This window comes from Platalea leucorodia, assembly GCF_965183815.1.
Source record: "Platalea leucorodia genome assembly, chromosome: Z".
In the NCBI taxonomy this organism is placed as follows: domain Eukaryota; kingdom Metazoa; phylum Chordata; class Aves; order Pelecaniformes; family Threskiornithidae; genus Platalea; species Platalea leucorodia.
Window position 1 is genome coordinate 4,808,484 of NC_138858.1, and position 24,665 is coordinate 4,833,148.

The 24,665-nt window shown below is 50.7% G+C and overlaps 1 protein-coding gene across 1 annotated transcript in view; it reads right to left on the reverse strand.

The window, feature by feature from the left end:
* Positions 1-20,660, reverse strand: part of ARK2C (arkadia (RNF111) C-terminal like ring finger ubiquitin ligase 2C) — a gene marked incomplete at both ends in the record, with an annotated part of 45,797 nt that extends 25,137 nt beyond the window's left edge. The window contains one exon of the mRNA XM_082335658.1: positions 20,600-20,660. Coding sequence (XP_082191784.1) covers positions 20,600-20,660 — 61 coding nt within the window. The remainder of the gene's footprint in view (positions 1-20,599) is intronic.
* Positions 20,661-24,665: the final 4,005 nt, after the last annotated feature.

Consider the following 24,665-nt stretch of genomic DNA (forward strand, 5'->3'; position numbering starts at 1 on the left):
CTCTTTCACATAAGAGGTAGTCCAGCTCCCACAGCTGGGTCTCTGGAGAAAACACCAGGCATAGTCCACAGTCGGGAAGCATTTGCTTAACATCAGGCCAGCGCCAGCTGTACCTGCTGCAAACCACACACACTGGCTTCACCCTGTCTGCAGGAGAGACAGCAGTGGTGGGTCTGCGCTCCCTGTGCTTGCCATGAATGAATGGCTTCTTTTTTTCTTTTAGATTTCAAGGCAATAAGGTACTAGTAATTAAACTAGTTTAAAGAAGCAAACCCAGCTACCTCAAATAGAAAAGCTGTTGCAGAGCCAAAAGATTAATCCGTGTGAATATTAAAGACCCAGAAACTACGAACAAATCCAGAATGAGCCAAGCCAGGTGACGAGGGAGGCCTGTATGCAAACCCGCAACGCCTGGTTTCACGTCTTCTCCAGCTGCTGCAGGAGGAATGAAGGGCTCGAGCAGATGAGGAGGATGCAGAGGAGGAGGAGAGGGACCCTGGCAGCAAAGTCTGCTCTCTCCTTTGAGCAAAACACAACCTCCAGCAGTCTGATCCCCGTCAAATTAATTCAGGCAGAGCTAAACTGATCATCACAGGGCAAGAAACTGGGCTGGGTCCAGAGTCCTCACACTGCATCCGAACTCTTGGTTGGACATGATGGGCAGCTCGTGGGGTGGAGAGGATCAGGGACCTGGGGGAGCTGCTGGGAGAAGAAAGTGCTTCTCAGCAGGGGACAAGCCAAACCAGGCGGCCTTCAGACACCCGAAGGGAGGGTTACCAAGGCAGTGGCAGTGAAGTTTATCTCCTTTCACTGTTTTCTTTCAAAGAACTGCCTCCTCCCATTGTGCGGAGGAGCAAACCGCCCGGCTGGGACCCGAGCTGACCTCCCATTATGATTTTTACCATTCCTGACAGTGGTTGTGCCGAGCCCGCTCAAACAGAAACATTTCTCCTCTCTCATGTGGATGCTGTTTTTATTACATCTATCGTGGAAACCTACACGCTGCCATTCAGCATAACCAGCGAGCACAGCACAGGTACGGGGAGGCTATGCAGCCCTCAGCCCCGCTGGACCAGCAAACCCCCTTGGAGAAGCCCTTTAACAGCACCGGGTTGCCACTGTTATCTTGCTTTCCAAAGCCAGCCTTGCTGTTGAGAAACAAAACTGGCATTGGGAGGGAATTCAACTCCCGGGGCTGTGAGTCCTACTCTTAAGAGAGACAACAAAACAAAGAAGAAGTTTTCAGTTACAGGTTGCAGAATAACCTGTAAATTGTTGTTTATAGGTCTCGTTAAGTGTCCCATAAATACAAATAGTGGGAATGACCGGTATCAGGTGAGCTGTTAGCTGTAGGGAGGAAAGCGGGATGCTGTGGCAGGGAAAGCATGTGTCCTCAGGGCTTTCTGCACACCAGGCACTTTTTAACTTAACTGATGCATCCACCCACATGTTTTCAGGATCAGTCACTGCCCGCCACATATGAGGTGAGATTTCTCTCATGCCAATGGCTTATTTCATGTTTGCAGGGTGTCTCGTATGGGCTTTTAGTGGTTTTAATGGGTGTGAGGTTCAGCTGCTCCTCAAACTCCTGCTCTTGGACCTCTGGAGGTCGTAGGAGACCCTGTATCAGACACCAGAAATTGATCTAGGGAGAATTACCGAAACCAGTTAGACCAGCCGTCCATGCCAGCACAAGAGCTGAGGAATTTGCCAGTTAATTAGCACCATACCATTAGGAGAAGGTTGGTGGCCTTGGGGAGAAGCCTGTAGCCTTGTTAAGCTCTTTCCACAAAAGTCTAACCCCCTGGTTAAACTGATGTTTTGACTCTGCTTTTCCCAGATGGAATTAATCTCCAGTACCGTTCTCACATGGGCAACTTTTACGTCAGATGAAGCCTTTAAAAGACCAGATTTTCAAACAAATACAGGATGTGATAATGTGCCTAATGGACATCCAGAAATGGCCAAGCAGATGCAACCACACAGCAGGCCATAGCCTGACAGGACTGACCATTCCCACCTTACTGGGGGCCTAAACAAGCAGTTAATCAATCTCAGACTGGCTCAAGCTTTCCTCCACCCCCAGAAAATCATTTTTCAAAACTGTTGTCCATCCATTGAGGCCATCCCCAGGAAGCCAGGACAGGAGGCTGGCAGACGGACAACGCTCTGTTTCACAGCTGCTGATTAAAGTGGGATGACAACACTTGGCAAAACACCAAATTAATTAGCGCTAGCCACACAATCTACAAGTCTCTTTTAGCTTTAAAATAAATCTAAGAATTTTCCAAATTCATTTTCACATACCTCACCGGCCTGACATTTTCCCTTCAATTTGCTGTTCCTGAAGTTGCATCTCAATTTCATAGGGGGCTTGTGCCATTTTCAGATGCCATACGTTTGAACGTGCAGCAGAAGGAACTCGGAGCCTTTATAGCTCTTGGCCTTTTGGAGAGGACGGACTAATCTTTGGCTGATATTTAGCAGATACTTGCAGTGCCGTACACGACCTCCTGCTTGGTATTGTTATGACCTTTCAGCTTCATTTGTGAGACCATCTGAAGTTTGTTTGATTTTGGTTCCTCTGCAGAGCCTTCAGGCAGACTTTCCGTGTTGTGGTGAATCATGGCACACCCAAATCAGCTGTTTCTGTAATTAAATGGCATGGAGGGACACTTATCCAGCACAGTGAAAACCAGGCCGGTTAATGCACCCTGTTTTACAGAGGAGAAGATGGGAGCTGGGCAGAGGACAAAGCTGTCCTGGGCAGCAGAAGTGGTGGATGGTGGACCCAGGACCAGACCCTCTCCACTGTGTATCTCCCATGAAAAGGTGTTTGTACAACCACAGGTCATTGCCGTGCCATTCCCTTCCTCACTGCCTCTTGTTGATGCTTCAGGGACTGAAGCCACCATTTCCCCTACAACCAGCCAAGGTCTCCTACATCACCCCATGCTTGCAGGGCATTTACAGATACCACACCACCCAGGGCTCTCACGTGTGTTACCATTGCTAGTTAAAATAAGCCAAAGAAGAACTACAGGGCTGTTTATACCAGTAGCAGCCTAGATACCCTTTTTTGCCTTACGTGAACCATTTTTCCCAGCAGCAGGTGGTTTTCTGCCCTGCAAGCCGTGGACACCCATGACCAAGACCAGGAAGACTCATCCCAGAGGGCACTGGGTCAGCCCCAGGGAGGTGGGCAGCAGATTTACAGACCATAAAAATCGCTCAGCTTTGTCTACATGTATGTCACTCCTGCATTTTAGGGAGTGGATACCGTCCCTTCCCAAAGGATGACAGAGCACTTTTACACTGTCATGGCCCTAGACGTTCAGGAGGCATTTAGGAAACCGTAATTTGATCTTTTAGCTGGCACCAGGCCAGCCCAGAGCTTCCTCCTGGCTCCAGAGAGATGTCTTCATCTGCTCCAGACTGAGGAGGGACCACGCTTTTCCCTGCCAAACAGCTGGGATGGTGGGCTCATTCTCCAATTTTACTTTTTTCCTGCAAGAGCCCCATGTTGGGAACCCCCTGCCTGCACCTCACCTGCCTGCCCTGCTGCACCAAGGGTCAAGTGCGGCTCATGGGGAGAGGGGAACGGGCAGTAAAACTGTTCGATGATCCCAGCCCAGACACCTACTCGTACCTTTTATCTTTGGCATTCACAGGGCAGGAACTGGCCAGTGCTGGGTCCCAGGCAGAGCCCAAAGCCCTGAGCCTCAGGCAGAGGTTTGTACTTTTCCCCACAGTCTCAGAAATCCTGTGGGATGGGAGGAAAACAGCCCCTGTCCGGTCCAGCTTGTGACCCATCTGCACAGATGTTCTCAACCTTCTGCCTGCACATCCCACCAGAGTGAGGACTGCAACTGAGCACCAGGGATGGGGGATGACCACATCCACTCTGGGCACGCGGCTTGATTTTTAGCAGATGACCATGCCCGAGGCCAGATGGGGACTGTAGGGAGCCCAGCTGCTGCAGGTAACACACTTGCAAGGAGGGATCCCATGGTGCTATGGGTGCACCAGGAGAAACCCCATGGATGAGGGTCTCCGGGGTACAGGGCCTGTGCATCTCAGCAAAGCAAAGGAGACCAGGAGGGTGATGGTGATGGCTATGGGGCTGGACATGCACCCATCTGAGTGGGGCCAGGAGCACCTCAAAACTTCCCACAAGTCCAAAGCAAATAGACTACCACATTCCTCCCCACGGCATACAAGACACTACCAGGAACCTATGCAGTTGCAAAGTGGAAAAAAAAAACCCCACACTTTTTTTAGTTCCACGTGTGACCTCTAGGCCCCAAGGATTTTTACTAATTATTAAATGTAATTTATCTTGCTCTCTGCTCGGGGCTAAGGCTTTGCGTCGCTGGGCCTGTATTGTTTCCGTTACGGCCTGCTGGTGTCCAGAGAAACTTCAAATTAAATATCAGTCACACATTAAGGTCAGGCAGCTCAATTCCATTAACAAGCAGTGAGACTGAGCCTCCCCATAATGAATGCTGCCCATGTCTCCTAGTGATACCGGCAGAGGAACCGGGCAGCACCAGCACAGAGTGATTGGCACCCCACTGACACCAGAGACCACAAAATTGATTTAAAAAGTCCATTCATCTTCTACAAATCATGGCTTAAGTTTTTCTGACCTGTGACAAATCTGCACGAGCTTCAGTTGAAAGATAGAGCCAAGAAGGGGGGGAGGGGGAGAAGAAAAAAATACACAAAAAATCCCAAAAGCAAGAAACAGATTGCAGCAGGGTTGTTCTGTCTCAATTTCCAGCCCTCACCCCCAGCCATCAATTTCTATCCCTCTCTTTTTGAGCGATGCGGTGCCCATCCCATCATCTGCCCATACCCTCCTGGCATCGCCCCACGGCTGGTGGCCCACTTCACTTGCTTCTACAACAAAGTGGTTGTAGCTACTGTCACTCATGGGCAAAGGAGGACCTACCACTGAAAAACATCGGAAAACACTTTTCCTACTCTTTAGCACAATTAACCCAAATGTGGGGTGCAGCCAGCTCACGTCTATACCAGAATACAAGCTTCAACTTCTTATAGAGCCTTAATTTATCGAAGTCCTGTTTGGGTATCAAGGTGAGGATGTTCTCCACCACAAAACGCAACAACACAGAAAAGAAGCTGACTTGGTCTGAAGTCAGGAGTCGCTCTGCTGAAGCAAGATGACAATTTTAGCTGCGTGTGACTACCCAAGGTCTAACCAGCTGTGTGCCCAACACCATCGTTTCAGAGACATTTTGGAAGTGTAATTGGGGTAAGGGAGAAGAGGAGGTGGAGAAGGGGATGAAATAGGACTTTGAGGCACTACCACAGTATAAGCAGTTTAGATTTCAGGCTGCAAGCTGTCACATCGTTATTGCTGAGGCATTTGGGAGTTTTGTAATAGCTCTTTTACCCTGTAAAATTCATCCTTCCACAAGGAAAACATTTATTCTACTCAAGTACAAATAAGAGTTAAATAAAGACAGATCAGTTTAATAGTGTAGTTATGCCTATTAAAGCCACTGTAAAACTAACATCAAGGCATTTTGCATTAATTCCCTCTCTGTGACTCCAGATCTGATTTACTTCAATAAATCCATTGCTATTGAGAAGCGGCCCCAAGTCTCCATGGCCCTGTATCAGCTGGCATTGCAAAAAGTTGCTGTCAGACTCAGAAAGTCAAGATCTATCAGCTACATGGGGAAAGCAAACCTATTGATCAGAGCAGCTAGATAAGGAAGTCGTACGGTTAATGTCAGCAGCCAGGTTTTCCCCCAGATCATTATTTTTAAGCAGATTTCATAGAGGAGATGGGGCCTGAGTCACTCTTTCCACTACTGCAGTGGGTGACCTTGGGAAAATACCTCCCCCTGGATTAAAACAAAATAATGTTAAAAACATTCTTTAAAATATATATATATATATGTATATGACACTAAGAAAGAACTGAGGTTTTTGGTTTTCATCCAAAAATCTCAGCATTGTCAGCTTTCTGTTTAATTTCTAAATCTATTTCCTGAAGAAAGCAGAGACATCTGACCAAGTATTTATGGCTAAATACAATTCTTCAGACATCTCCTTTAACACATTTCCTCAGTAAGTGACCACAGAAAGGAGGATGAAAACCAGAAATAGACTTTTCCCTATCCACATGTAGATTTTCCCAGGGATTTTACCTATCAAGGAGCGGAATCGCCTGCATTTGCCTTGTTCCCTGAATTTTATACCCAGTGGCTTGCAAGATGGGCACTGGTGCATTGTACAGATGGAGAAATGAAGGTGGGAGACCAAAAGCACTTACTCAATCTTAGGGAAGGCCAGAGGGTCTGAGTGGGGATCCGTGGAGCTGGAGGTCAGCATCTTGTGCCCGCCGCCCAACCAGACCCACACGTGCTGTTTGGGCAAGCAGGAGCATGTCCAGCACTTTGGGGAGACCTGGTTTCTGCTCCGGGTGTTGGACACAGCCCAACTGCTTGGCCTTGGACCAGGCCCATGGTGGTTTGGGATCTTCCCCATGCAGATGAGGCCATAGAAGTGGATCTCCCTGCCCACATAAAGTCCCCTTGTTTGGAGGGGACAACCCCGGTGCAGAATGGACAGAAAGTGTCCAACATTGAATATTACGGCAAGGGAGAGCACATCTGCACCCCTGCACACAGCATCTCACTGCCCATCCAGGCCCAGGAGTGGGTGTATCCCCAGGGACTGCTGTCCAGAGAGCAGGCACCTCCAGGGTGCTGTCATCTCCATCCTTGACTATATCCCAGATTGGCTGGGCAAGACCCTGGCATACTCAATAACTGTGAAGGTAGCCCTGCCCTGAGCAGAAGCCTTGGCTGGAGACCTCCAGAGGTCCCTTCCCAGCCGAATTATTCTGCAACTCTATCAGCTAGTGGAAGATACTCTTAAAAAAAAAAAAAAATAGCATCTTCTGGGGCAGCTGGGTATGAACCTCCACATTACAGCTTCGAAAGCACCAACAACATGGAAAAATCTCCTCTACCCTTGCAAGGAGTGTGCTTGTAAATGCGCACACATGCACAGAGTGGTGCAGTGCACAGCACTCCTGCATCATAGGGAGCGCAGACTTCACACAAAGACTGGAATGAAAATAATCCTAGATGTGCGTTTTCCATTTATATTGTCAGTTCACAGTGTAACTGAACCTTTAGAGAAAGCAGAAAAAGATTACAAGTTTTTTTTCACAGCGCTAACCGCTGAATCCAGGAGAAGATTTCTGCCTGAGTTGAAATAATATAGCATGAATAACACTAACCCATGAAATATCGGTTGGTCAGTGGTTCTGGCAGATATCAAGTAGAAGAGAGAAAAGCAGCAATTATAAAGGTGTGTTTCAGATTCAACCCAACTCTGGGGGAAAAAAAAAAACCAAACCATCTGTTCAAGCCACAAGATCTGTTGACTCCTCAGAGCTCTCAGTTACAAACAAAAAGAATTAAAGTTGGGATCTGAACTTCTCAGTGGTGTGAATTAAAGCCTGGTGCCTCTAGAACACCAGTCAAGCTGCACACTGCTTTTCTAAAATTTCTCTTGTGTTTTTGAGAAACACAGACTACAAAGCATCTAATCCTGTTCCTCCATTCAGAAGAAGCATTTTGACCAAGCAAATCAAACTGAGCCCCATTAGGAGTTGCTGGCTGGCTTGGAAGTTGTCCAAAATTTGACAGATCTGCAAACATCTAGCCCCAAAGAGATGTCGCCAAGCAGTCCCCAAGCCCTGAATACCCTCACACAGAAAGCTGGATGGGTGAAGCTTGATTTCTGACATCTTACAGTGGGATCATTCTTTTTTTTTTTTTTTTAGAGAAACAACAAAAACAGTGCGGATGGCAAATTTCCTGCTGGGACCCCTGGGTTCAGGTCATTTACCCTTCTGCTCTGATGGAGCGTATGGATTTCTGCTCTCTGCGTTTCAGAGTCGCAGCAGAGCAGCGTAAAGCCCCACTAGCATTATCCTGCTCGTAGTTTTAAATGCAGAGATGCCCTGGTATTACAGGTGCAGCTTGAGCAGAGTTGCCACACTTCTGAATGCCCCATTTTCTCGATGACAAGTGGTGGCTCACTCAACAAAAGTGCCCAGCCCTTCAGAGCAGCTCAGCTTGCTTGACAAAAGTCTCCTTTTCTCTTAATATTGTGGAAAACAGTCAATGGCCACCCCCAAACCCTACCCAGCTTGGATGTGGTGGAGACCCACATTACCAAGCCTCACTGACAAGCATCCCCAGCCCGCGGTGTCGGATCCATCTCTGTGTGTTGCTGCTTTTTCTTGACTTTCTGGTCCATCACCTGCTGCCCTGAAAGCCTCTTGGGCTTTCAGCTGTGTGTTGCCCTCCCTCCTTCACCATCACCCAGCACTTCCACGCCACACCTCATCTAAAACCTCTCCAACAGATGTAAATTTCCCAGGAATTTTAAGCCCTGCTCCTTGGAGAGAGCAGGACACCAGAGGTGAAAGCCACCTCTCTCACCATGGAAGGTGGTATGCACATGGACACACAGAGAAAGCAACTCCTACAGCTGAAGGACTGCGCCACATCCAACCCCAGACCCCAGGAGACATGGGGAGCAGACCCCACATGGCAGGCATCGGTAAGAACAAAGCACTTTTTCACTGGCTTTTTGGTGTCTGAACCTTGGCAAGCACTTTGCATTTTCATGTTACTGTTGTGTTCTGGGCTTTTATTCCTTTTCTCTATACATTTTTTTTTTTTTTTTTTAAATCACAAAGTCTCATTATATTTGTTGGCTTTCTCAGAGCTCCAGCTCCCTGGTGTGATGCAAAAGTGGTTGCGTCACAGCATCACTAGAAATGGACTTGTTCTTTATGCTGAAAAAAAGAAGAGCAACCAGGAGCTGGGTCTATTCATGGGCTGCAGAGGAGCATTTCGGCTCAGGGCAGGGTGCCAACTCCGCACACCCACTCGCTCTGTTAAACTTACCTCCAACGGGCTACTTTCAAAGAGGAGTCCCCAAAGTCCTCTGCGAAGGTGGCAGCTCCAAGCGGGGTTAGTTGTTGCATGCCCTGGTACATCCCTCCTCCCCTGCACCACCCACCTGCCTGGCCCTGGCTTGCAAGAGATGCTGCCAGTGAGTTGGGTTTCTGCAAAGCAAGTCCATCCCCCTATTTCCCACTTGAATTACAGGGCATTGGGAAGGGGCCCTTGCTGCCTCCCCATTCCCATCATGGGGCCAGAAAGCTGTGACCAGTTGTGCCGGTGCACCAAAAACAGGAGGTGGGGGAGAGGAGAGGCACCAGGGCTCCCTGTTCAACATGATGGAAGAGCAGCAGCGTTTTTGCACAGGTATTTTTCTGCAAAGCATCCATCAAAACCAGCCCCCCTCTAAAAGTAATATTTTCTAGAAGCAAAGCCAGATGAGAGATGTGTACTTAGAGGCCACTTGACACCACACCATGATGCTCGTTTTCACTGGCCAAATGACCAATGTGACCATACTTTAAAGCTAGTAGTCCAGTTATGAGACAGACTTCCCCATCACTGCGTTCCCAACACCAGCATCAATCACAGCCATCTCCTGATGCAGTGGCCAGAGGACAGCACTTGTTCTTCAGTCTCCTCATCCCTTCAGCCCACACTGAGGTCCCAAGGAGGTCCTCCATCTTCTGGAGACACTATCCCACGGACAGCAGTGCCTTACCCTCCCCTGCACCAACACACACAAGACCAGTGTGCTTGAGCATCTCACGTGTTTTTTGAACATCTCACATGTAGGTTTGAGCCCCAAAGACAGCACCAGCCCTGAGGAAGACTTTGATGCTTGGGGAACAAATTCAAGGAAGGACCAATTCAGAAAAGCCCATCACATCCATGGCGGAAAACATGGCAGATATTTAAAAACATGATGGGAAAAGAGAAGTAAAGGTGAAAAAAGTGAAGGTAATGCCAACAGCAGTGCTGGCCAGGAGGCCTTCTCATCTGGCACATAACCAGCCTCGTAATGCATTTGCTGAAGAGCAGCAAATGTTGTGTGTCTGCAGGGAGCCAGAGGATGGGTCTAAGCCTGGGTCTGCCAGCATCGAGATCAGCCCGGGCTGAAAAGACTTCCTCTCATTCCTTAGTTTCTAATCAATGAGAGATGGTGGGCTGCAGATAAGGAGTCCCAGGACAAGGACAGGGGCTCAGCACAGCTGGTCCCACATGATCTGGATGAATGCACGAGCCAGCGTAATATATCCCAAAAACTGCTACAAACTTTCTGCATCTTGTTGAAATCTGGACCTTGATTTTGTTAATGGGGCTCAAAATTGCTTGTTACAGGAAGAACAGAGTCACACCAGACACCTAACAAGCATACTTTGGCTTCCCTACTAACAGCACCCAACTCCTTTCAGGAGCAACTGCTTTCTGTCCAAGGAACAGGGGGGATTTACCCTGCCTCCCTTCGCCTTGGTCCATGTCCTATTTTTCTAAGCTTGTAACTGCCTCCTGGTAATATTTTCCTTCCCCAGGACACCCCTGCACCCTGTTGAAGCACTTGGATGGCATCACATGCCATCTGGATCTGGCAATACAGGACTCTTCTTGCAGGTGACCCAGGGCAAGATGATATGTCCTTACCTCCAGGGTACTTCTATGGTCTCCTTTAGCAAAACACTCAGGATTTCCACCAGCAAGTTTGTAATCACACCTGCCAGACAGATTTTCCTACTCAAATCAAGCAATGCCATGGAAAAGGTATTATTTGTCCCTACAGGCTGAAGTAACTCAGGCGGATGAGCCCAGTGAGGAGCAAAGCAGTGGTTGCACACCCCCTTCAAGACCTCAGCTCTCATTTTCATTTTGGAAACTGCCTCGGGTCCTTGCAAGCCTGGAAACCCACCCTCGCTGCCATTAGAGGTGAGAAGGAAGGAGATGCAGGGGCTGGCATGACCTCCCTTATTTTGCAAAGGGTCAACTATGTTTTGCAACCTCCCGCACCTGGAACACAGCCTTTGCATCTCCAAGACTCATCTCAGGCATTGAAGCACTTTCTGTTGATTAAATAAATCCGATTCCTGCACACACTGAAGTCACGACAAGGTTTCACAGTACAAGAACATGGATGACTGGGGCTGTCTATTCCTAACCATTTCATGCTTTCCAAGTGAGTACAAAACACCAAATCCATCTCTCAGGTAAGAGAAAAATTACATCTAGGTGAACCTTTTCTGTACAAAAAATCCAAGTGAAAAATTATGATGAATTGGGTTTATTCTCTACATCCAGTTGATGCCGTTTCATTTTGTGTCATAAGATAACATTTCACTTCTGGGGTTGTGGCATATTCCATCTCACTTCAAATGATCCATTTAAAAGCCTTCCCCCCCCCCCCGCCCCATTTTGCTGGAAAAAAAAAAAAAAAATCAAAGACAATATAAAACTAGGTAAATAAATTTTCAGCCAGTGAACCAGAAAATAATAATCATCATCAAAACCAGATATCTCTGATTTCACGTAGCTCTAGTCCCCAGCAACTCGCGTCAATAGAATTGCCATCAGCTGAGCTGCTGGTCCACTGTGCATCCCCCCACTGCCGCTGGGACACAACATCCCTCTCTCTGGGCCCAATTCCCATGCAATATTCCTCCATGTCGCAAATGAGTTGCCACTTTTTTCAGCTCACAGCTTCAAGGAGCGACCTCAGAGACAAGAGCCCAGCCACCGCTTGTTAATTTAACGCAGGAAGGAGTCAGGCAGAGAGCTGAGCAACAGATTAAGGATGGACGATGAGTTTTGCTGCTGCTTTGGGAAGAGCAAGCAGGTATTTCACTCCCTGGGCTGTGGGTCACCCTTCAGCCCTTGCAGATGGGAAGTTGAGGGGCTCCATCTCCCCAACCTCTGGCTGCCTCCTGCCCACCCAGATTCACCCATGCCATCATTTCCCACCCAGGCCAGGTTCACACACCAGTAATCAAAATGCCAGATGGTGTAGGTCAGTCTACATCCCCTGGCCAGGTTGTTGCTTACCTCCAGACTCTCCCAGAGTTGCACTTGACACACGATACAACCATTATCTCAGGTTCATATAGATTTTTCCCATTCAGGCCAACAAGGGCTGAGCAAAACCAGCTCAGTAAGTGCTTTTGGTACATGATGGATAAAATTTTCTGTTCTGCCTCATGGAGAGCTTGACTGCAGCCCATCAATCTCAAAGGGAGCCCTGCCCAGAGGAGGGAGTTTGGGGCTACTGACCAGCTTTGGAGGTGACCAGCATGGGAGAGGATCCTTTTTTATAGGGTTGCATGCAACTATTAAAATTACATTTACTACTAAATGTAATAGTTACATTCACTATGAAAAAAAAGGCTTGTAACCCCAAGCCCACTCATGTCATGCTATCTCTGCGCAGAAAGCCTTCTCGTTCCTTATCTCAGCCCCTGGAGATTAGTGGGATATCACAAATAACGGCTGGACAAGATAAGGCTTCTTCCAACATGCTGGTTGCTCCTAACATTTATAAAGCCCCATCGTGACAGGCCTGAATGGGCCAGTATCTGGGGATGCTGCATCTCATCCATTTTCAGTCCAACCCTGCTCTTTTCCAGATGTTTTGAGCAAACATTGTGGTTTCATCCCCTCTGAGCTCTCACAGCTTGGATGCCCATCTCAAAACCCTACCAACACCCTCGCCTCCCACCAAGGAAGAGCAGAGACCAAAGATGCTCAATTTTGACCAAGCAAAGCTTAATCCAGTCCCAGTCCCTTCCAGCTCCTAGCATTGAGGGAACATCTTAATTTCAATTAGCCACTCGTGGAGTAAAACGACTCAGAGGAAGAGAGCTGTCAGGATCCGACCCTCCAGGGTTTACCACCATGGTAATGCGAAACCAGGCACGCCGGCAACAAGATGTTTATAGCCCAGTGATTCATAATACTGCAGAGTTTGCAGGAAATGTAACACCATTCATGATTAAGAAATGCTCTTGTTTTCTGCTAAATATATAAAATAATCACTCATCCCCTGAGCAGCAGATGCAAATTATACATAGTATTAGCCTCATATGCCAACCGCTATAATTCCGGTGCAGCATGAAGCCATTTCCCAAGGCTCTAGAAGTCCCCTAATCTGCCTTTTGACGTCAAATGACAAATTTATTGCCTGGGATCATTAACAGAATGACTAATGAAAACTGATAAGTGAATTTATAAATTAAATTAAAGGTATTAATATTAAAGGCCAAGCTACAAGAAAGAGAAATGTGGATTTCTCAAACCACAACAAGAAGCGTGGTAATCTGCATAAGATTTCCAGCTCCTTTCCCGCTGGGCAAATTAGAGACGTGGTATTTTCCGCCTGGAGCGGTGGAAACTGCCAGGCTTGACAGACACCTCTCGTGAAGCACTAGCACCCCCGTTACCTTCAGATGCTGCCCAAGATTTAAAAAAAAAAAAAAAAAATCTCCTGCTCAAATTTGCCAGCAAAGGCCACGCCAAGGCTGACAATATGCTGATAGTCTTGCAAAGATAACTGTATCACCAAACTCTCATGCAAAGAAATTACCTTTAGACTGCGGTTAGTTTGCTGCCAATTACTTTCTTATTTTAATTTTAAAAAACCCACCTCAAACTAGATTCTCATCTTACTCACCCCAGTATAAACGCCAAGCAACTCTTCTAAAAGTTGAGGGCTTGTTTTGGATTTATTCACATATGAACAAGTTTAGACCTTTCCAGCTTGGTGTCTGATCCCACGTCCAGGCAGCTTCGCCACGAACCCACAGCTCACTTCTGACTCCAGCTGCTCCTCACTGAGATTTAGGGGTCACAGGAGAGTCTATTTAAACCTCAGCTCCCACCAGCTGGTGATGATCATCCCTGAATGGACCAGACAAACATCCTCCACTGCCCCAAGGGGCAGAGACAAATGAGATCCTACCCAATGCTGCGGGGCTATGTAAGAACAGGCACCTCCTCTGCTATCAAAAAAAAAAAAAAAGGAGGAGAAACTTCATTTTATCTGTAGATGCCCAGTTTTCAAGCAGGCATATGATGGAAACAAGTTGGTTGGGCAAGTACTCATGAGTGGTGCCTCCTCATGCACCCACATCTTCCAAAAAAACCCCAAGATCCCTTGGGATATATCAGGACCTTGAGCTAGCAGTGTGACTGAAGGAAGACTCAGATGCCACCAGGAGGAGAAAGCCCAGAGATACCACACAAAGCACCGCTGGGGAGGGCACTTTTGCTGTGGGGATGTTTCCCAATCCCACGCTCCGCTGGAGCAGCCCAGCGTGGGGAGCAGCCGCAGCACGGCAGGTGCCCGAGGGACCATGTTTCTGAACGTCTTTTAGAGACCCCCTGAGCCTGGAGAAGACGCGAGCAGGTTTTTAGAGCAGCTCCTAGCCCAACCCCAGTGTTGGGTGCCTGGACACCTGGCCTGGCAGGCTGTCCAGCTCCATCAGTCCTGCTCAAGGTTCCTTCAAAGAAGTCCCAGAAGGTACCCATGGCCCAGCTTTCTCCTCATTTAGGGAAACGGCTGCTCCTTGTACCATTTAGGGAAGGAGGTGGAGGAGGAACACATGGTAACAGCTCTGCAGCATCACTTGAGCCCTCCAGGGAAAAACAGCAGTGGCCAGTGGCTCCGTCTAAGCCACTGGTCACCCACACCTCGGGGTGTCACCTCCAGGTAGGGCAGCCACTGTGAGCAGCCAGGAGCACAGGGATACAGGGTGAGAGACAGAGACATCCAGGTCCTTCTCTGAGCTACCGAAATCCTCATCTGAACATCTCCCCACAGGCATGTCCTCACTTCGAAGGGTCCCAGCCCACGGGTACCAAGCTGCCCCTTATTGCCTCTTCCCATAACCTGCATCTTCACTGCTTCCAGCATCAGCTTTGCTCCTGACCCTGCTGGGCTTATTCACTCAAACCAAAGCAATAATCTTCATTAAAGAGCTACAAACCACACATGTGCAACTTTCCTGCAGGCACATTTTACAGCCTTTAAAGGGAGGGAGAGAAAACAAGAGCAGTTAAGGACACTTACCAAGAGGAATCCACCATAGCACGTGCCAACCAGCCCAGCCCAGCTGTGGCTGGGAAATGTAAAGGACCAGCAGGCAGGAAAATGGGTGAGAAAAGGTCCCAGGAGACTGCAAAACTGAGCAGAGGAGGAGCAGGAAGGGTTAAGCAAAGGTGGTGGGGAGGCACGGAGCAGACACGGGTTTGCTTTCCCTGTGTCCTGGCTCTGCCGAGCTCTGCCAAGCTCAGCTCTCCAGCATGGGAGCCTGGTCCCTGCAACGACCACGATCGGCTGCTCTGGCTGAAAAGTGATTTGATTTGCTTTGTTTTGTTTTGTTTTTATTTTGCAGGGAGAAGGTTTACGAGTAAGATGAGACCATGCAAGGATTAAACTGGGAGGTCTCCCATGGGATCCTATGCAAAGCTGCTCATGGGCACAGCATGGCTTGGGATTCCCCGACCCCTCTGCCAACTGACCCACTCCATCTCCCCAAAGTGAAGCCCAAAAGGGAGAAAATTATCATTTTCCCCACTGCGTCTTAGCCCCACTCTTGCTGCCCATCTGCAGGTCCCTGCCCTGGCCCCACCACAGCCACACGTTGCCCTTCTCCATCCTAAACCACTGCGTTGGCTGAAAAACCTCCCGAGTGTTGTAGCTGAGTTTCGAGCACCAAGTTTGCCATAAGCAGCAATTTGAAGCTTTACTTTATATACCACCCTTTAATTGAAAAGCGTTGTGCTATCACCCAGCTCCAGGAGCTGCGGGTTTATGTAGAAACACCCAAATACCGTGAGATGCCCAAGAGTCACACGACATTTGGCAGTGCCATCACACCTCTCTCAATTGCAAAATGAACTCGGGTCTTGGAGGTTATGGACATCAAAGATGATCTCGGTATAGGAGACGACCTTCTGCGAAGTCTCCCCTTGCATTTCTGGCACATTTATGTAATGCTCCCCAAAACGAGTGTTCCCAGGTTAAGGAGAGGGGAAGGCTTTTCTCTGCTGACCTCCTGCAGCACGTATCCCTTTTTGAACACCTCTAGAGATAGGGACCTTCCAGTTTTGACACGAGGCAGCCCCACCGCATGGTTTGGGTTTAAACCAGCGTGTGAACAGGCTGGAGGGGATGCCCATGCCCTCGCTACCCGGTGTCATGCCCCGAAGGAGCCATCCTCCCCTCTCCAGCCACCCCTGCACCTCCAGCGGTTGCGACCATCGTTCATCTGGTCGGTGGAGAGGGATAAGCCCGTCTTGGATGTCAGATGTGCTCCCCACAGCACTTGGAGGGGGTTCTCCTGCAGGTTTGGGAGGACAGGGCTCCCGTGCCTGCCCCAGCAGTGCTCCATCCTCCCCTTTCAGCTAACGAGGTGCTCCCCAAATTACCAGCAGGGTTTAAAACAACAACAACAACAACAAAAAGGAAGCTCAGACTTACTCTAGGACAGTCCTTCCAGGAGGTTCACGGAGGAGGGCTCGGCTCGAGACCGGCGACTCGGCGAGGCCCGAGGGGGTTATGGCAGCGTCCTGGCGCCTACGGATCTCGCCCCCTGGGTTCGCACCCCACGCTCCGTCCGGGACGCACCGAGCGATGCCGGACGGTGTCCCCACCGCGTCCCCGCTGCCTCGTGTCCCCCCGGCCATGGCAGCTCCTGGGTTTTGTGGCAAACATCCCCCAATCTCCCCCCTCCCGCAGCTTTGCAGCTGCGTTTGCTTTCTCGCTCGGGCACCAACTCACCGGTTCTTAAATAACACATTTCCATGGGGCCGGATCCGCACACAGCGAGGTAAATCCAGATCAGCTTTCATTAGACTTTGCTGATAATTCCCAATATGAGCAAAATGTGACCACCGTTTGTTTACCTTTTTCTTAAAAATAATGGAGATTGTGACAACACCCCAAACCCTGTGTGAGAGACAGACCAGTCCAGCTCCATCTGGCATCGTTAAGTGCACGCAGGTGCGTGTAAGACCTTTACACAACCCTTATATAAATGAATCTCAGAGCCTGTTTTGTTCGTGTTTGGGATTATCCGTCTCCCTGTTATCGAAAGAAGTTATTTAAAGCAGGCCAGGAACACAGGTTGGTGCTGGAGAGATGTATAGGCTTTATAGAAATCACTGCATGTGCCTCCACACCCACAGCAGCACTACCAGCACGTGACTCGTCTTGGATTTTCTCAGCCTGCGATGCTAAAAATCAAAAAAGATTATTTTCTTTGTACCAGGTGGCTTTTCAAGACCCAAGAGTGTCAAAGGAATTAAGTCATTAAATTGTGGATGCATTTGATGGATTATGAGCTATGAAAGCCTGGTGGCTACTGACTAACGAGGCTGGGAGGTGGAGGGGGGGGGAAATGTTTCTTCTCGTAAGAACGTGTTTCTAACAAGACAGGTCAAAATACGATGCGGATGATAAATTGCTTTAGCACGAGTCGCCATTAACCCAGCAGCTTTCTGTATGATTAGATTACCAAGGTATCCTCAGAGTATATTGACCAAACAGTTTTGCTCTGTATCAGCGCTAATTTGCAGGAGGTCTGGGGGGTTATTACAGTCGCCGCAGTGAATCCGCCGCTCCTAACAAAGGGGCAGCTGCCGGCAGGTGCCCGTAGCGCGAGGTGCGTTTTGGAGGGGACCGGGTTTATCCGTGTCGGGGTTTCAAGGTGGGGGGATTAATTTTTTCCACGCCATAACCCAAATCTCATTGTCTCACGTGGGGGTTGAATTAAAAAAAAAAAAAAAAAAAAAGGAAGAAAAAAAAAAAAGGAGTGAAAAAAAAAGAAAAAAATCACATTGGAAAATGATCAGCCCCAACAGGCATGCATGTCTCCCTTCATGCAAGCGAGAAGCACAGCCTCCCTCCTCGGGATGCGTATGGGGACATGTGTCACGCACGGAGCTCAGCGCTGGCCCGGGGAGAGGATGGAGCGAGAACAAAGGGCCACAGCATACACTACATCCAGGGGGGAGCAGGGGGCAACCCGCTTGTGCTCATACAGGGGGGGGACAGGATGGCCAAACAGTCACCGAGATACACGGAAAAGGAAAGATGGAGAAGGAAATAATAAAGAAATGGGTTTTTTTTTAAAAAAAAAAAAAAAAAACAAAAACCAACCAAACTCAGGATAAAGCTAGGAGGGAGGTGGAAAGGCACGGCCTTGCAAAATGATGCGTCTCTTCGAGGGATGCTGGGGTAAGGCAGGGCGGGTTGCTGGAGCCACTCGCTTTTGTTTTTGTTTGCTAGCGGCTCCTGTTGAAATTTTAACCACCGACCTGCTGAATTTGTCTTCCTCTCATTAAAGAGAAATAACCAATCCTGTGTCTCCCCAGCTTCTGTGGAAATGCAATTAAGACAAGATGCTCCCCCGCCCCCCAACCCCAGCCCCATCTCCTGCTTTCGGGAGCCCTGACTTCCCTCAGCTTCTGGTAGCATCCAAGCCAAAGTTGGGAGGTTTTACAGGACCATTTTGCAGACCTGGGAAAGGAGGTCTGGCGCAGGAACGGGGAGAGGTGACCGGTATTATTATCGCTTTGCAGCTGCAGCAAAACCGCTCGCTGACCGCAATTTGGTTGTCCATCCCTCCCTGCTTCCCGTATTTTAAGGTTTCCCCATGACTTTCTCCCAACCCCATAGTTTGCTCTTTTAACCAAATCGGGTTATTCAGAAGATGGTGGGCCTGGAGGCTTCAAGCAGGAAAATGTAGTTACAACATTAGCAGCTGGGATGGTTTTACGAGCCCTGCCTTGCAGGGGTCTAGTGAAGATATTTATAGCGTGCCAGTCGCCGCGGGACCGAGGCACGGCAACTTCTCGCCTAGCAGATGGTGGGCAGGGCACTCGCATATATGTATACGTTTAAATATACAGCTAATAGATTAGAGGGATTTCCTCCCCCCCTCCCCAGGTTCATTTACCTCTTGTTAATCAGAGTTTAAAAAATAAATAATTCCCCACATCCACCCGGAGGTCATCCCTCTCATTTTGCTATCAGTCTGGTAAGGAATGTGTAATGTTGTAACTAGAATGAAATAAGCAGCAGACCCTTCCTCAAATATCTGGTTTTTTTTGATTAATAATGAGGGCTTGGATTTATACACTTTTTTTTTTTTGCTATTCTGCAGTAAAACAGAATTCTGCATCGGCACAATAGTAATACGGACTGTGCGTCTAGGGAGTACGTACACACAGACTAATGCTGAAGGTAGATATGGGATAGGAGAAAAAAAAATATGTATTAAAAAGCCCCCATATCTGCACTACGGGGAAAAAAATCCACTCACTCAAACCTCACGATGGGGGAAAGCAAGGAAAAAATCTAAACAGCAGGATACGACAATAAATGGGAAAACAGCAATAGAAAAAGCACACTAGGTTAATATAGGAAAACTAGTTTCTTTATTGAGAGATCGTATATTAGTATTAGTGGAATCGTGTGTAACAATGTCATCATGCACACAATACAAAAAGGCAAGGCCCACCATGCTATGGAAGGGCAACAGAACAAAAGCAGCGTACACTGAGCAGATGTATAGGCTACAGCACATTACATTTCAGCAGGGTATGTCTCTACAGAGAGATTTACATCAGAAACTAGGTAATGTAAAAAAATACAGACCATGCTTTAGTTTTAGTACAAGAAAAAGGTGAAGATACACAACCAAAGGATATTCGATACAGAAAATTACCCACAAAATAAGAACAGGAAGTAATTTAGCACAGCAGAAAAAAATGTTATCCCTGTTTAATGGAAAACCATTTTGCCAGTCGTCTCTTTTCGCAATCAAATTTTAGGGGGGAGTGGGGGGGCGGTGTTCGTCACATCGGAAGTGCGCCAAGGGGATGGGACACTTGTGGCTGACGGGGCCGGGCGGGATGGGGCGCGGGACGGCCGGGCGAGCGGCTGGGTGGGCGCCCATGGGGGGCAGCTGTCGGCTGCGGTGATGGGGATGCTGCACCCCTCTGCGGGCGACGCTCACCAGCGGCGGCCAGCAGCGTTTGCGGGGGGATTTTAGCCCCGTTTAACCACAGATCTTATTCTCCCAACCTTATTCCAATTTAATTTTTGGAACGAAGGCCAATTGCCGGATTTCCCCTCCCCAATTTGATGTTTTTTTGGGGGGTGGCCGCAATTTGGGAGCCTTTGGCCCCCCCAGGAGACTCTGCGCCCGACGACCACAGCAAAATGAATCCACTTAACAGGAATTTACAGTGCAATGTACTCAGCTAAACGGGATGGAGGTACAAAAATGGCTGTTATCCGCTACAGCTACGCTGAAATGGCCTGGTGGCTACGCTACACGGCGAGACGGGGTGGGGGGGGGAGGGGGGGGAGTGGGTGGGTTAAAGTAAAAAATAAAATAAAATTTAAAAGAAATAACGGAAGGAGAATGGACCTACCCAGGCACGGCGGGAGCGCGGGGAGCCCCGCCACGGGCGCTGCTGCGCGGGGCGCGGAGCCCTGACGCTGAGAGAGCGGGGAGGGAAGCGGGGGGGAGCGGCGGCTCCCCTCCTCCTGCCCGGGGGGGACGCGGAGCGCCGGGCCGAGCCCGCCCACCCCCCCCCCCCCCCAGCGCGGAGCGGCCCCGGGACGCGAACCCCCGGCGCGGTACCTCTGTTGCGCACGGAGCCGAAGACGGGCAGCACCAGGTAACCGACGTGCACCAGGACCATGCTGCGGCCTTTGTGGCGCGGAGCGGAGCGGCGCGGCGCGGCGCGGCCCGGCCCGGTCCCGCCGGCCCCTCCGACGCGGCGGCGGCGAGTGGCGGCCGCCCGCTCCGCCGGCACACAAAGGCGCCCGCCGCCAATGGCAGGGCGCCGCGGGCCGGGGACGCGCCCCCTCCGCCGGTGAGCCACGCCCCCGCGCTGACGCGCCGGCCAATAGGGGAGGAGGGGAGGGGAGGAGGGCGGGGCTGCGCGGCCGCTCGGTCGCCGGGGGCGGGGGGGCGCGCGCGCGCGCGCAGGCACGCGGCGGCGGGCGTGTGCGCGCGCGCACGCCTGTGCACGCACGTGCACACGCGGACACGTGCACCGGCAGGCGCGCGCCGCGCGCGGAGGCACGGGTGCACGTACGTGCGCGTGTTGGTGTATGCGCACACAGGGGCGCTGGCACGCGGCGCAAACGCGGCACGGCTCACGCTCGGGTACAAGCACGCGCGTCAGCGTGCACAAACGTGCACTCACGCTCGGGCAAGTGCACACACAGCGTGCACAAACACGTGCACGCTCAGGCTCGGGCATGCGCATGCGTGTCAGCGTGCACAAACGCATACTCACGCTCGGGCACGTGCATGCATGTCAGCGTGCACAAACAAGTGCACACTCATGCTTGGGCATGTGTATGCGCATCAGTGTGCACAAACATGCACTCGGGCACGTGCACACACATCAGTGTGTGCAAACGCATACTCATGCTCGGGCACGTGTATGCACATCAGCATGCACAAACGTGCACTCACACTTGGGCCCACGCATGCACATCAGTGTGCACAAATGTGTGCACTCATGCTCGAGCACCTGCATGCACGTCAGTGTGCACAAACGTGCACTCACACTTGGGCCCGTGCACGCACAGCAGCGCGCACAAACGGACACTCAGCATGCACGCACGTCAGCACACACACACACGTCGTATACACGCACGCCTGCCCACTCACGTACGCAACTGCAGAGGCGCACAGACAGCACGCACGCGAACAGGCGTGCAAACACACCTGGTCCCCCCAAAACACGGGCACGCCCCTCGCCCCGAGGCCAGCGGTCAGCACGCGTGGCGCCTGGGCCGCGGCCCTGCTCTCCGCGCCGTACGTCCCGCTGCACCGGCGCCCGGGGCCGCGGCACGGATGGGACGCGCACGTTGAGCCGGGCCCAAAGCAGAGGGTCGCAGCGGCTGCAGGAGCGCGAAGGGGCGCAGCCCGTCCCCATCCCCGTCCTCGTCCCTGTCCTGTCCCCATCCCCGTCCCGTCCCGTCCCCGCAGGCGGCCCGGTGCCATGTTCTCTTGATGCCCCCGTTACCCACAGAATTTACTCGTTGGGGCATCGCTGACCTAAAATGGCTCCGTCCCGGCCCGGAGCGATGCAGGAGCTCGCCGCCCTCCTCATGGGGCAAAGAACCCCCCTGGCTCAAAGGAGGACAACCCCCGCCCCCAAAAAAACCCCAACCAGGACCTCATTCCTGTTTATTTAAAACCATTTTAAAGCAGTGGGTGCGGCCCCCGTTGCACAGGACAGGTTTCTGTCAGGGCACGGAGCCCCGGGAAGTGTTTTACTGCGCTGCAAAGCAATTTTTTGGTGCCCTTTCCGCCCTGGCCAGGCCGGGGGTTGATTTTGCCGCCGGCCGCTGTCCTGCTGTGGGGACCCCCCTTAATCCCGGCTTAGCTTCATCCATCCCCTGCATCTGGCAGGTTTAAGCGCTCGGCAGCCTCCTAACGTATATGCACGATGGATTTGTTCGCCTGGATTATTGCATTGGGTTTGTCGTTGGGTTTATTTTGTGGGTTTTTTTGCCTCATCGGAATTAAAACAGCGGCTTGGCAACCTGGATCTGGTTAACCCTTTCCCTCCCAGCCCCGCAGCCTGAGGGCAGATGCCAGCCCCATCAGGCAGCTGCCTGCGCATCCTCGCTGCCTTCTTCAGAGCTGTGACACCCACCCAAAAGGAGCCTTTTGGGTAAGATTTCACCCCGCGCCCGCGCCGAGCTCCCCTCAAATGGGAGCAGGAAAAGTCCCAGGTGCCCAGTGCCTCCCAGTGCCCACCTGATTGCATCCCAGTTTGGATTTTCCCTCCTGCCTTGCCCCCCTCGGTGTCTCCCAGGAGGGTTTTCCATGGGGGAAGGCTGGATCTTGTCCCTCACTGTTACCGTGCTGGCCAGGCCCAGTCTGCAACACTCGGTATTTGCAGGTACCACACATCGTCCACACCAGCATGAATATCTCCAAGGAAGGAGCAAACTGTTGGTTTTTTTTTTCCTGTGGTTATGCTGCAATGAAATGCTTCCCGTGCCCTGTTTGTGGTGCAGCATGGAAAAATTACAGCTTTCCACCCGTTTCTGCCAGCGGCAAGAAATCAGTTCCAGCAGCAAGGTGTGATCTGCTTGATCGCGCTGGATTAAACACGTCCTACAAAGGGACACGTCTTTAAGCGTTAAAAAGCCTGGAGGGAGTTAATGTAGACAAATCCACGCGTGAATCAACCAAGGAGAGATTTCCACCTTGTCTCCTCGTGCCCGTCCCCACCATGACGGCTGCAGGATGGGACCCAGGGGCCTCCCAGGACGGGCACGGACCCTGCAAAGAACCCACCGTCCCCTCCGTAGTCCCCTGAGACCGCTGCTGGCCCCGGGCCGGGGGCTGCAGCCCCGCCGCCGGCTCCGGTTGCCTTGGGCAGCTGGTCCCGTGGCCGCCGGCCCCGCCGCGGCAGTTGTCGCGGGTATTTGGCGGGGCTCAGCCCTCGCTGCTGTTGCTTTTCATCCACGCACGCTCCCCCTGCCCCGGGACACCTGATCCGTCACTGGGGCTACGCGTGTCACGCAGATGCCGCGGGCACAGGTTGACGGTAAAATTAGCCCTTGGCTTCCTCCTGCCAGCACAGCCGGCGCCTGTCGGTGTCCCCCAGTGTAGCTTTTGGGGTCCCAGCACCCCCAGTTTGGGGCATCCTCCCACTTTTCCCCCAGGATCTCTTTAATAATTAACACCATGAAATTCTTCTTCAATGGGATGTTCGCCGGTCTCGTGGATGTCACACGTGCCACCAGCGTACCTATGGAGTAGATGTTTTGGAGGTGCTGCAGCACAGGCATCAAGGCACCGGGGCTGTCTCACCCCGCGATCCCACGGGGAAGGCTTCTCCCCTTACCCAGGCATGCACAGAGGATATTCAAGAAATAGAAACGTGATACAGAGCAGTTGCAAAGTCCTGTGGCACATATGGCACATCAGCCACCGTCCTCGGGCGGGTCTGGGCGTGACCATAACTCTCAGCTCATTTCCAGACCCTCTGCCCACCTCAAAGCCCTTGGTAATTTCGATGTGACACAGGATTTTTCACCTTCTCTGCAAAACCGAGCTGGGTGAAATCCTTTGGGAAGTCAGGATGGGATCAACCGTCTGAAAAACTGATGAGTCGGCATCCTTCAAACTTGGGGTTTTTTTTTTTGCTTCTGGCAGTATAGCGGAAAAAAACACGGTAAAGGACATTTTCTGGCAGTTTCGAAGCCATGGTTTGCTCAAGATGGACATCTCCCGCCCCCAGAGGCCATTTTATGGCAGGATAGGGAGCACTGGGATTGAGGGCATGAAAAGACCTGATGCCTTGCCTCTGGTAGGGATGAAGTATATGGACAGCGTAATTCTTTGCTAGACGATGGTCTGAGCCTTTGATTATTTTCTGATACTCAGCTACATTTTGGATAACGATTTCCTTGGGAGCACGTCTTGATGTCAGCAATGATGCAACCCCGGCATGGCCATGGTTGGATCTTTGATGGAGCTCCTAGGGCAAGGGTGGTGGGAAGGGTGGCGGGTCTTACAAACCCCATTAAGAAGAACAGGTCTGGAGTTTTGAGGGTCTCAAGTCTTAGATGAGGAGGAGACAAAAAGCTGCTTGGGAGACCAGCACTGAAGAGAACCTACAGGGAAAAGTGAAGGTGGAAAAATTAAAGGCAAAATGAGGAATGGATAG